The 13,392-nt window shown below is 41.4% G+C and overlaps 1 protein-coding gene across 4 annotated transcripts in view; it reads right to left on the bottom strand.

Moving 5' to 3' along the window:
- The window catches only part of FYN (FYN proto-oncogene, Src family tyrosine kinase), a 141,039-nt gene that overhangs the window by 29,355 nt on the left and 98,292 nt on the right, over positions 1 to 13,392 (bottom strand). For all 4 annotated transcript variants that reach the window (XM_033055388.2, XM_033055385.2, XM_033055387.2 and 1 more), the window contains 5 exons: positions 10,910 to 11,167; positions 10,273 to 10,369; positions 6,156 to 6,254; positions 4,959 to 5,062; positions 850 to 999 (listed from right to left, as the gene is read on the bottom strand). In XM_033055388.2, the coding sequence (XP_032911279.1) occupies positions 850 to 999; positions 4,959 to 5,062; positions 6,156 to 6,254; positions 10,273 to 10,369; positions 10,910 to 11,156 (697 nt within the window). In that variant the 5' untranslated portion in view covers positions 11,157 to 11,167. The remainder of the gene's footprint in view (positions 1 to 849; positions 1,000 to 4,958; positions 5,063 to 6,155; positions 6,255 to 10,272; positions 10,370 to 10,909; positions 11,168 to 13,392) is intronic.

Genomic DNA, 13,392 nt, shown 5'->3' with positions numbered 1-13,392 from the left:
CCACCACCGCTGCGTTTGCTCGCCCTGGCCCAGCGCTGCCGGCCCTGGCTCTGCTGGGCTTCCCCGCCTCTGCCAGGGCTGGCTGGGCTCCAGCTCAGCTTGGGGCTGCTGCGGGCTCGCACTTCTGGGTTGGCAACTTTCAGGACATTGTTCATATATTAGCCGCTCCGGATTACAAGCCGCACTTCCAGGTTCGGACCAAAATTTTAGTCTAAATGGTGCGGCTTATAATCGTGAAATTACTGTACTTTTGGGAGGAATAGTGCATGCCAGACTTTATTCACAGGAATAATAATAAAAAAGTTTGGTGGGTGGACACAAATAGTGTGCATAAAGAAACATGCCTATTGCCCTATTTATTTAACATAATTTAAATGTTAATAGTTTGCACAAAAATCCAGTGGGAAAATACATGTAATGTATCTAATACATGCAAGCCTTTTGGCCACTGTTTTAAGTGACTGAATTCCACAATGCAGTTCCTATTTGCTTCATTAGCAATAGTGTGCTGCAAAATGGCACATATTAGTACTCACTTATTCACAGAGAATTCATGCTTGTAGATGTGCAAGTTAAATTTGGTAAATCTGCTTGCTTAGAAGAGGGAGAGCTGGCAAACCTTTAGCACGGTAAAGTGTTAGGTTTTAAAAGCTCTGCTGCTATATCCTGTGAACGGCACTCAAAGACATTTGTAACTCTAATGGGAAAGGGATAACAGAAGATGCATTGCAGCAAGCAAGAGTCATAGATCAAATGACTCTTTAGGGCATCTCACACATACATCAGCTCAGCAGCAAACACTTTTGTTTTAAAATACTTCAGAGCACCATATATTATCTGAAAAATTACCTGAGTAATGCTGAACCAGCTGCTGAAGAGTTTCAAATTGTGCCCGAGTTGTGATATAATATCCACCATTGTCAAGTTTACGAATCTTATAATGTTTGACATGATCTCCTTTCATATCATCCCAGTCTCGAATAGACAGGGAATAGGCACCTGTTCCAAGCAAAGGAGAAATCAAAGATTATAATAAGCTTTTAATCACAAAGATTTCTGTTCCTAGTCAGTTGTTACAAAGTGAAAGAGAAATTGCTTCCAAAAGGCTTGCTGTATCCTGAAAAAGAACAAATTAATCTAACACAAGGAGATAAGTGTCAGAGAAATCCTGGGATGTTCACACCATGTCCCTTTCAAAATGTTCTAGAAAGATACTGGGGCTTGTGTGTAAATGAAAACTCACATTTTAACATTTACTGCTCCAGGCTGTTAAATTGACTTTTCCTATTCTAAGTGTCAGGTTGCACTGCAAATACTGTACTTTATGTAAATGCCACTGGGTGGTAAATATCAAGATTTTCACAGGGAATCTCTGGAGATAATGACTTCATATATGGGTAGTATTCTTACCTGGATGGATCCCAAACTTCTTGATAAACAACCAAATAAGCACACTTTGTACACCACAGTCTTTGGAAGGTAACACTGCACCAGGACTGAGCACCAGTAGATCTGCAAGAACTTCATGTTTAACTTCCCAAATCCATGAGGGGTTTTAGAGCTTACTAGTGGGATTCAGATGCCCTAGCACAGGGATTAAGTGCCATGTGAGATGCCTCAGGACATGCTGCCTGGCAGTTTTCCCACAGGCTGTCCATTTTTCCAGCCATGTGGATGCCTTGCAGGCATTTGAAGTGGCTCTGGATGCTCAGGTAAAGCCGGGTAAAGTAACCGCAGTTGATGAGCTGGACTTAGTTTTAGATGCAGTGGTATTTTACAGCCAGTGAGACACTGGATAGTGTTCTCTACAGTGTCAAAAGCAAAGCCTTTTTTTTTTACAGCATAACGCAGCATCTGAACAAAAGCATGGCCCATTTCAAAGGCAGCAAAGAAAACAAGTCCTCACTCATGGCTCAGACAAATGTTGTGTTTACTCAAGGGAATTTAGGCATTAAAAGGAGAAGAGGAAATTGTTAGCTGCAGAGAGCTCAGGAAGGTCCTTCTGGAGCCTCTGCTGCTTTCAATGGTAATTATGTCAGCTAAGGGCAGAAAAGGAAAACCATCAGCAAACAGTTTTATATGACATGAAAGGTGGTCCCAGTGTAAGACATCTTCCTTGGATGTGTCCTCAGGAAGAAGCCTCCTTGACCACATTATCCAACAACAGGTTACACTGGTGGGTGGCTCATCCCTGAGGGAGATGCAGTGAGCAAAATGTCTCCACCCTGACTCCAAGGGCTTCTCAAATTCCCTGTTGTTTGTCCTCTATATAGGGGAAAAAGAGCCAGCACTTAAAACAGATGATTCTGGTTTATTTGGATGGGAGGCACCCTTAAAGGCGTGTCAGGGGCTGTTTAAAAAAAAAAAAACCCAAAACTTTAATATATTTATTTTGGTGGAGTTGGAGCTAGATGATCTTTAAGATCCCTTCCAACTCCAGCCTTGCTGTGATTTTATTATTTCTAAGAGCAGAAAAATACTGTTTGTTCAGGACAGTTTTCTGAAGAGGTTCTTCTCCTGAATCAGTACATTTCTCTCAACTAGGAGTTCAAAGCTTTTTGGTGATTTGCAAGCACAACTTGTGCATGTTTTGTACCACCACTCTGGGCTGTACATTGTCAGCCTCCTTTCAGAATTTTCCAGGCACTCTTCTCCACCTCCGCATTTTTGAATTTTGATGCACTGGCAGCAGCTGTATTTTCTTTAGTCACACTCCCTGCGTATCTGGTCACTATTTTAGATCCTTTAGGAAAATGTAAACAATCTGTGGCTCCAGGTCTGCAATCAGAGCTATGTGGGTGGCCCTCTGTGGACCCCCACTGACCTCAGATCAGTCAGGACTGGAGCTTTAGTTCAAACCTGAACATAAACAAGAACCAAGATATATTTCACTATTCATTTATTTAGGCTGTTGGTTAACTATACTATTCACTATTATCTGATGATAAATTTAAGTACAAGAGATATAAATAATAAAAATCTGGGATAGAAATACGACATTACAATATATCATACTAATGAATTTTTTTTAAAAGCCAAACAACTAAAACCAGACAGTCTTGAAAGGTGGAGATTGAAACCAGGTGAATGATTATACAGACAAGAGCTGATAAAGTACCTGGGTAGCCAGGCTTGAAAAAATGAAAAGCCAGCTCCATATGACTTATTTTGAAAGTAAGAGGAGAAGGCAACCATGATCAAGGGAGGTTAAATTAATACTGAAATCATCCATGATGATACTTCTAACATGATCCTGATTAATTTTATTGTTATTATTTAAAGCAGAAGGGAAAATTCTAGGTCATAAAAAAATTCCTGCCTTAAGCCCATGATGACTAGTTGGGTTAGGGCATTTTGAGAAGACTTATGGCAAAACACACCATTTGAGCCCACCCAATTGATTTTTTTCTCTCTCTTTAGCAACAAGCTCTCTGTTTTCTTCTAACAACATATTCAAACACCACAAGGATGAGAAGGAAAATAGGCATTTTTTTACAAATAAACATGCATGTTTGTTTTTTTTCCCTATATCTTTGATGCAAACTCTTCTTGAAGATGCAGAGAGCCTTAGGTTTGAATGCAGAGAAATTAAACTTGCTGCTCTAAGTCCACCCATGATGGATTACTGCATTTCCCCAATGCTTTCCTAAGAAATTAGGAAAAAACCCTGACTTAGCTAAGTAAACAGCACTGCAAAACATATCCCCTATCACTGTATAAAAACTGGGGAAACCAGACTAAACTGATAATGTGGTTTAGAGAAACAGTGTTGTGTTTGTTTTTAGGATCCATGACTGCATATATGAGTGAGTTTTTAAACTTGGCAGAGAGCGGGACAAAGTCCTGCTCCTCACACACATCAGAGTAACTGTTGGTGAAAGAAAACAGGTGGAGGCTATTTGCAGAAAAAGAGCAAGTTAGAGCCTGTCTTGCTCCTGGTGAGAGTGCCTCACTGCTATGGGAAGTATGGTGAAGCTGTGGGGTGAAAAGAAATTGTCTGCCTGGAACAACAGTAAGTCTATTCAGATTTCGCACCAAAAACAGTCTTCAGAGTTACAGGCAGCAAAGGAAGAATCCAGTGACTGCAGGAGGGAATGATGCAAAACTTAAAATTTTAGATGACTGAAAGCAGCATCTGAAGATAAGTCAGGGAGAGAGGAGTGCAAGTACTGCTTCTCTTCTTTAAACTCCTTCACTAGCCATGACATCTTGCCTGCTAAGCGTAGCTGATAGCGTGCTCTGATCAAAGCACTGACAAGTTGCTGCTTTAATTATGTGAACCATCATCAGACTACAGAACTTGTATGGAATTAATTCTTGTGACTTATGCCTCCCCACAGCTTTTGTTTTGGACTGTTGGTTAATTGAGAAATGGCCAGGTTTGTTTTTACTTAGTTGCAGGTTTTCTGCTCAATAGTTGTATGAATTAGAAAGATCTTTTCATACATGTGAAGCTTTTGAAGAAGATGTTGACAGGCCTTGTGAGCAAAATGTAAAAGCAAAAATAGCACCCTCCAAAAAAACTGGAACTCCTCCAATATTTTTAAAGGGAAGGAGGAGAAGACACCCTTCCACTTGACTTCAACAGAATGAATGTAGTTGAATACTTTATGAATATATTAATTAGAAGTATATTCAAGTCTTTTCCCAGTTAATGTGTGAATTTTAAACTACTGCATAATTTTTCCCCCTTTTTTTTGTTTCTCCCAAGGATCCAGCATTTCAAAGATCACACCACATGGCTTGCACTGCAGATACCATGGGTTGAGCGTGAGTTGTACTTTGGTTTTCTCTGCTTTGAACACTCATCCTAAGACCTAGGATATCCAGACATCCAATTCCCTAACACAAACACATGCAAAATGATACTTATCTCTACCTTCATACCACTGGAAAGAGTATTTCACACACTCAGCACAATTTTTCATTCATGGTCAGAATACCTTTGCCCAGCCTACCTTTGGTAGTTTCACTTTCCCGGATCAAGAAGGTACCTCTGGGATTTCCAAATGACAGCAGCTGCCTCTCAGCATCTTTTCGGCCAAGCTTGCCAAAGTACCACCTTAGGGAAATACCAGAAATAGTGAGAAATAGTGTAGCATTACCAAATAGTGTCACAAAGCCCAGACATGGAGAGTTTGGAAACTGTGGTTACCCAGATACAGTTGACCATTTTTGTCACACCATGTCTCTTCTATTGTGATGGAAAGCCAACGTGACAAACCCTGTAGTAGATGTTCCCTGTGATGGGCAGTAGCCCTTTGCATTAAGCCCATAATCAGCAGCTGCTGAGAATGCTTGGTGTCCTCTGACAAAGGCCAGACTTGGGCAAACAGAGACCAAGACGTGGTGGGTGGAGGGTAAATGCAAAGAAAAGGGCAGAAAACTGTCACTGCCAAAAAGCAGTATTTGTACAGATGTTGCTATAAATATTTGACTTACATAGTGATTTAGTAGTACTCAATGTTTTTGTTGCAGCACAGCTATAAAATGTAAGTGGAAGAACGAGATACGACCACATTACTTGTGGTTGTATATGAGGCTTTCTGAGTTACAGCCTTTTCTGCTTCCTGTAGCAACGTTTTTGTGTTGTTTCACAATCAACCAAGGACAACCTGCAGTACAGACTCCAGTAGTACCTGCTCAGCTCTATAAGCTCCTCCACTGTATCTTTTATATTGGAAATAATGTGAATACACACATCACTCCTTTTCTTTGCATAGAAAAGAAATCCTCATTAGTCACCTTGTGTATGCATTGTGGGCATCCTACCTATCCTAGGATTTGTATTTGTTGATAAAACGTGCCCTCTTTAATGGACAGTTTGCACACTAATTGACTCAAAATACTTTTACAAGTTGGTTCAGGAAAAGCAAGGGCATATTTTGGTTAAAGCTTGAAATTAGCTGACAACCAAAAAAAGGAAGCAGACCTGTGTTCCTTTAGGTTTTCCTCCTTTGTTTTGACATTGAAAAAGCACTGAGCTTGTGGTTCTTTTGTTACTAATTACCTAATTATTTATCAGTGCAGTTAAGAACTGAAATAAATATAATGTAAGTAATTTGAAAAATCACTGCAATCAATCAAAACCAACTCCTCAGACTGCCTTCTAATACAGCACTAATAAGTCTTCAGAACAAAAAAAGAAAACATACTCCTCTGCTTGGATGGAATCGACTGGAGCCACATAATTACTGGGAATGTAACCAGTTTCGCCTGTTGTCAAGGAACGAGCCTCCCACCAGTCTCCTTCCCTGTGGAAACAGAGGTGAGGAGAAGTGAGAGCAAGACACAGCTGTAAAGACAATGATTTGACTCCGTTAACAGCACCCAAAACTGCGCTGCCTTAAGAAACCACAGCAACTCATCTCTTTATCATCAGTGTGCCTCTCAGAGAGCTGCTTGCACCTAAACCCAAATAATATACATATATTTCTGCATCTAGAATTATTGCAGCAGTGATTAGTACTGTAGCCTTTCAGATGACAGCGTAACAGCATGAAGAGGCAGAACAGCCCAGTGTAATCGGGTTTGGCAAGGGCTGAATTTGGACTAGAATATTGAAAACTGTGTCCATAGCAATTATTCTAATACAGACCCTCGAACGAGCTTATAGGAAAATTGCCAAAATGAATGCTGTGTTCTGGTTTTGGCCAGGATAGAGTTAATTTTCCTCAAAGTAGCTGGTGTGGGACTGTGTTTTGGATTTGTGCTGGAAGCAGCGTTGATAAGGCAGGGATGTTTTCATTACTGCTGAGCAGCATTCCCACAGTGTCAAGGCCTTTTCAGCCTCACACCCGAGCAGAGAGGGGGCGGGGGTGTGCACGGACCTGTGTGAGGGGACACAGCCGGGAGAGCTGACTCCAGCTGACCACAGGGGTATTCTGTAACATATGGCAACATGCTCAGCAGGTAAAGCTGGGGAGGAAGGAGGAAAACGAGGGAATGTTTGGAGTGATGGCGTTTGCCTTCCCAAGTCATGATGGATGCCTGCTTTCCTGGGGATGGCTGAACGCCTGCCTGCTGGTGGGAAGGTGTGCATGAATTCCTTGTTTTGTTTGGCTTCTGTGCATGACTTTTCCTTCACCTATTAAACTACTTTTATCTCAACCTATGAGTTTTCTCACTTCTATCCTTCTGATTCTCTCCCTGGGAACTCCCCAGAATTCACTGGAGAAGTGAATGAGTGGCTGTGTGGGGCTGAGTTCTTCTCTGAGGTTAAACCACAATACAATGTCACATTCACTGCTAGTTTTAAATTTCTATGAGTATAATTAATCTGAAACCCAAAGATATCAAAAAGCCATCTATCAACATGGCATTTTAGACAACCCTTAAGGATCACATTTCATTGTCTAGATTCCCTCTGCTGGCCACCTGGAGGAGGTAGCACAGGATTAGGCTGCATTTTTAAATACTGACAAAAAGCTACAACATTTAAATGTGAAGAGGTTCATGCAGGACCATCTTAAGGCAGCACTCTGTAGGCTGAGCATGAATTTTTGCCTTACACTGGTGCACACAGTGGGACATGGTACTGCCTTTCAGACAATGCACATTGCTGCAGAATGTGCAGCTTTAAGAGAAGTTTATTTCTCAGCTTTTTGCAGGATGCAGTGATTTGGGATTTAGCAATTTCTATTTCATTCTCAGCACCAGATTCACCTTTGTGTAACTCTTACTACTACTAATAAGCATTCTCTTTTCTATTTCTGGACTGCTTACAAACTCTTTCTCAGTTCCCCTCTCTGTAAACCAGAGACTTGCTCACTAAATAAAACACTGTTGTCAAATGTGACTGGAGAATTCAGCCTCTTGTGGAATCAAACAGTTATAGAAAACACACAGTCTAAGCTAATACTGGAAGGAAAGGTTGTGTCAAGGTGAATTCTTTAGATTTTCAACTTCACTTATTTAACAGTTTAAAGGAGCACGAACTATAATGAAAACAACTAGAAAACAGCTGTGATTAGTCAAAAAGAAGACGCTTCGAATTTTACAGTTCAAGAAACATGAAGTGCAAATAGTTTTTGCAGAGGCTGGCAGTTGACACTATTTTAATACACCCTGTGTGCATTGGTATGTCAGGCAAATGGCCCTTTTTGTTCGTGTCTCTAGTATTGCCAGTGAAGTGTTAACCCTTCCCCCCTATGCTGCTGTAGAATATTTCTGAGGCATTATGCCACACTGAGCTTGATAAATTGTCCCATTCGATCTCTTCTCCTTACTGTGCGGAGAGTCCACTAGATGGAGGTATTTTGTCATATCTAGGGAGGAAAAAAGCAGTCCCGTAGACAATCACAGTATCAGGAACAACTCCCTCTGCTTTGACAGAGAAGCTTAAATCTCTCAAAGCACTGCCAGAAAGGAGGAGGAATGCAGGCTTTTTTCACAGCTCTTAATTTTAGACCTGCAGCTGAGGTAGGAGGCAGCTAGTCAATGGGGCCAGACAGGGTGTGGTGGTGGGAATGCTGGGGATGGCCCAGTGCTTTGAAGCCCCAAAGTCAGGCTCTGCTCTGAACTATTTTGCAGGTACCTCTTTCACCCAGACTGCCTTTAGTGAAATTTCTGGGTTCAAATCACAGGGATACCCCCTGTATGTCAGTTCAGGTGTTGCGCTGAATGCTTACTCCAAAGCACAAATCAAATTTCATTTGTTGAGAGCTAAAGCAAAACCCAAATCCAAACCCCTCCAAATACTCCAGGCAAACTACATTTTTGAACATATATGCTTTCTATTTTCAAGCAGCATTAGCAAGTACTTGGAAAATGGGCTTATTTCATATAATTCCTGATGTAAGTGAAGGCAGGAAGCATTCTTACAGAGAAGCAGTTTCTGGAGATTCCCAGTCTGGCTGTCACAACTCCAGGGGTGTGGTTAGGACCATGTTTCTAAGCAAATAGACCTAACTATGATGGGAACTGAGCTTCTATAATCCTACAGGAAAATCAATGAATGCTTGGTCTTTTTTCCTTTCTTAGAAACCCTTCTTCCAGGCAGTAATTATCTGCATCAAAATGCATGTACTGCAGCCACTGACATGAAGGGGAATCTCTCTGTCTCACCAACTCCAAGGATGATTGCTCCATAAGTGCTGGTGAACACCGCCAGATTTCACCAACTGGCATGTACAAGGTATTTAAAATGTGTGGAACTTCTTGTTTTGAGTTATGGCACAGTTTGTGCAAGGTTAAGAAAGCACAAGGCAATGTGAACAAAAATGGATCATAGGTTTAAAAAGGACTCCTTTCCAACTGCTAATTTAGAAGCAGAAAGGTTTTAAACTGCTGCTCCCTCTACAAGTCGTAACTGAAGTTTCTGTGCTTTCATCTACATCAAAGCTCTTTAGCTTCATGAAATATTCTACAGAATTACCTGATTTTTTTTTTAAACTTCAATGCACATTGAGCCAATTCCAACCCTGCAGTTGCTATATTAAAATTACCAGGAGTTGCACCAGGGGTGAATTTGCCTCATTTTCACATAATTTAAGAGAAAAAGAGAAGACCAATATCACAAAGCCTTTAGAAAGTGACATACTTGGTTGTTAACCCATTTTTACCTCTGCATGATAGCAGTAGTGAACATAAAACAGAGCCTGCCACTTTATGCTCTTAGCCAAGAATTACAAGATGTTCAGATATAGGTCAATAGCACAGTGAGTTTTAGAAGTTATTTTTAAATCGCTAAGGGATTTTTTTTTCTAAGGGCAGTTGATAAAATTAATTTTAAGTTGATGATTTCCAGGATGGAAATGTGGTTTTCATGTCAGATGCAACAGAACTTATGAAGTTCTGGCTGCATCACCTACCTTTAAAAGGATAAAAATGCTTTTAAACTTGGCACGTGAATCTGGATAATGACTCTTTTGTGAATCAGCTTTTAGCTCATTTCTGTGTAGGGATACTTGCAGCAGATTGGAAAAAGTGTTAGTACATGCCTTGCAGAACCTCTGTAGCTACTGATGAAGTACAGAGCTGGTAGTCTCAGTTGTGAATGTGGGGATACTGTAAAATGTGAGCAGTAAATCACACAATCTAACACTTTTTTTTTTTTTTAACAAAAGCTGCATGTGGTTGAAGTTTTTTCCCCAACAATACAGCACTTTGCAAAAGCGCACAAAATGCAAGGATGACTAAGTAAGCATAGAGTAAATCCCCTCCGTACTTAAATATACAACATCAGATTTTACTAATAACATAAGCAAACATTATTGTAAACATTTTAAGTTTGAAACTATTAAAAAGTAGACTCCCAAGCCTAAAACTTACGAGCTGTTAAGTATCTGGAATTTTTCTCCTTTGTGAAAACTCAAGTCATCTTCTGTTCTTGCTTCATAGTCATAAAGAGCCACAAAAAGAGTTACACCTAAAGAAAAAGACAGGTGGGTTATATTCCATCACAAAGACAGAAGGGAAAGGAACCTCAAGGGATGATGGGGCTAAGCCACAGGTAAGCGACTCCAGTTGCTGAGGAGCAAACCAACCCGAGCTCTCTAACTTTTTGAATGATTCTCATCTCTCTGGTCTTATGCAGCCAGTGGGCACTGCACCTCCTTCACTCTGTACGGTCATCCCAGGATCCCAAGAAGGCAAAGGGGTTTGAAAAGACAGTTTAGCCATAACCATGCCAAGTTAAACTACTCGAGGTGGCTCAGCCCACACTTTACATTCCCTAGAAGAGGGATGAGGCAGTTAGCCAAATTTGGAATGTACAGATAATTTCTCAGCCCCAAGTGAACCTGCAAATTAGCAAAGGTAGGGGTGAAGACCCACATCCACCCTACTTCAATTTTTCACACATTTCATGAAATAACTCTTCCTAAAAACAACATGCTGAGACAGTCAGGCCTCAGCTGTAGATGCATGATTGACACTATGAGCACTAAAATAAGACTTTCAAGCTCACCTGTTCCTCCTCTTGTACGCAGTGTCCCTGTATGAGAGGAGGAGTTGACTCCACCAAACACAGTCAGTCCTTGGCCTCCTGTGGCATGGAAGTTGTTGTAGTTTGGGATTGAAGTCACACCAAAGCTAGGATAGTGCTGCGGAGTAGGATCTGTCCCATAGCGGTAGCCTGAGCTTTGAGTTAAACTGCCATCCCTCTCGTCAGTCAGTTTTGTTGCTTCTTTATCCTTACATTGCACACAGCCCATTATCTAAAATCCTAGGAGAGGAAGGAAATGATAGGTACTCATATGTTGATGCTCGCCAGATCTCCTCCAAACACACATACGATGGGGCTCAAATTAAGTTCGCTGCTCAAGAGTTAAGTACAGTAATTTCACAATTATAAGCTGCACTGAGTATAAGCCACACTTCCGGGTGTTGGCAACTTTTTGTTCTTTGTTCATATATAAGCCGCACCTGATTATAAGCCGCATGTTACAATACAGAGTGTGATAAAAGGTATCTGTTCTATCACCATCTGTTGAGGGTGGGACCAGTGATCCTTATCTCAACGGCAGATACTCTGCTAATGGGCCATCCATTGAAACCAGGCAGGGCATTGTTCTTTACCTTTTCACAACCCATCCTTCCTCCAACCAGTCATTTTCTGCTAATGGCCCATTGAGTCCCACTGTGGGACTGATAAAATTACTGCATCCCATTGGAAGTTGCTCCAGCCAGGGGGAAGAGCCCAACATTTCTTACCAAGATAAAAACAGAGGTTTTGGGACACTAAGGTAGCCCCTTTCTCCACTGGACTCCAGAGGAAAACCGGATTTCTCCACATCACCACTGGACCTTTAGAGGGAAACTGCACCTTGTACAGGAGCACTGCTTCAACTGAATCACATCTGTCACTGCAGGAGGATGCAGCCACCATTTAATGGGACTGCTACCAACACCCTGCCTGACGGGGTGTCAGGTTGTAGTCTGACTTTGTCAGGGTTTGGAGTTTGTTTCTTTGTAGTACTGTATTTCTATTTTCATTTCCCTAGTAAAGAACTGTTATTCCTAATTGCCATATCTTTGCCTGAAAGCCCCTTGATTTCAAAATTATAATAATTTGAAGGGAGGGGGTTTACATTCTCCATTTCAAATAGAAGCTCTTGCCTTTCTCAGCAGACACCTGTCCTCCAAACTAAAACAGCAACTTTTTGTTCTTTGTCCATATATAAGGTGCACCTGATTATAAGCCACACTTCGGGTTTTCGTCACAATGGTGCGGCTTATAATCGTGAAATTATGGTACTTTGGAAAAAAAAATCTGCAGCGGTTTGAATATAACCAGCAACATGTTGGAAAAAAGCTCACACAAAATCTTCCTTGAGGCCTGGGGAAGGGGATCCTGCTTGCTCTTAGGGTAACAGCAGATCTTTGTCCAGCCCTGACAGGCAATATTTTGCACGGAGGGACAAAGAGGATGAAACCCATCTTGCTCACCCTTTGCCAGGAGGATGCAATGGGCAGGCAAAGGAAAGGACTCAGCCAAAAAAGTGCAGCTGGAGGTGTTCAAGACTGCCCTCAGAACCAAGAATGAGGCAGCTTGTGGTTCATATTTGACCTTGCCAACTACACACAAATGGACTTCACCTAAAGAAAATAAAACTCTTTTTCCATTGCTGGAGCTCTGCATGGCAGGCAGAAAAGCAGCCACAGTGAGCCAAGAATTATTATAGCAGGAGAGAGATATCAGAGGGCACAGCTAAAAAAAAAGGAAGCTCCTTTTCATGCAGTAGCAAATTGAAGGCTAAAACCACTGGTAGCAGAAGGTGGGGCTGACAAAGGTACACACCTTAAGAAACTAGAGAAAGTCCCAGAAGAATTAACACGTCAAATGCAGAGCAACTCCAAGTACAGATTCTTGCAGTACAAGCACAGGATGAAACTGAGAGGGTTTCAAAAATTACAGCTTCAAAAAGGTTGCTACAAGTTTTTGTAAATTCTTGTAACCTCTTGTTCAGTACCCTTATAGGGCACTACCAGGGCCTGGGTTAATCTCTTTTTATTTTAGGTGCCTGCCTCTCTCTGTGTGGAGGGAGACAGAGGGTGATTTGCCACGCATCAGAAGCAGCCCTGCAAGGTTAGTCCTGTCACCTGGTGTTGCCTTTCATCTGTTAGCCCTAACTTTCTCTAATCCATGTGGTGGTGTTACTGACCTCTTTCCTACGGGCCCAAGCTGAACCTAGACACAAAACCTGAGTTTCTGGAGTTGGATGTGTTGAACTTAGGGAGTCAGATGCTTGTCTGGATGCATCCTTGATCTGAACCTGTAACAGTGACTCTTAAATGCAACCTGGCACACAAACAACATACTCTGAACAGTGGGGCTGGAATATATGTGGCAGAAAAAAAAATTTAAAAGTTACTTACTAGACATACTTTTTTTCAGAAAATGTAAATAGACAAAGAGAAAATGCAGAAAATGGAAAAATATATAGTGAA

Source organism: Catharus ustulatus, chromosome 3 (assembly GCF_009819885.2).
Source record: "Catharus ustulatus isolate bCatUst1 chromosome 3, bCatUst1.pri.v2, whole genome shotgun sequence".
NCBI classification, from domain to species: domain Eukaryota; kingdom Metazoa; phylum Chordata; class Aves; order Passeriformes; family Turdidae; genus Catharus; species Catharus ustulatus.
This window is presented reverse-complemented; position numbering and strand designations above follow the sequence as displayed.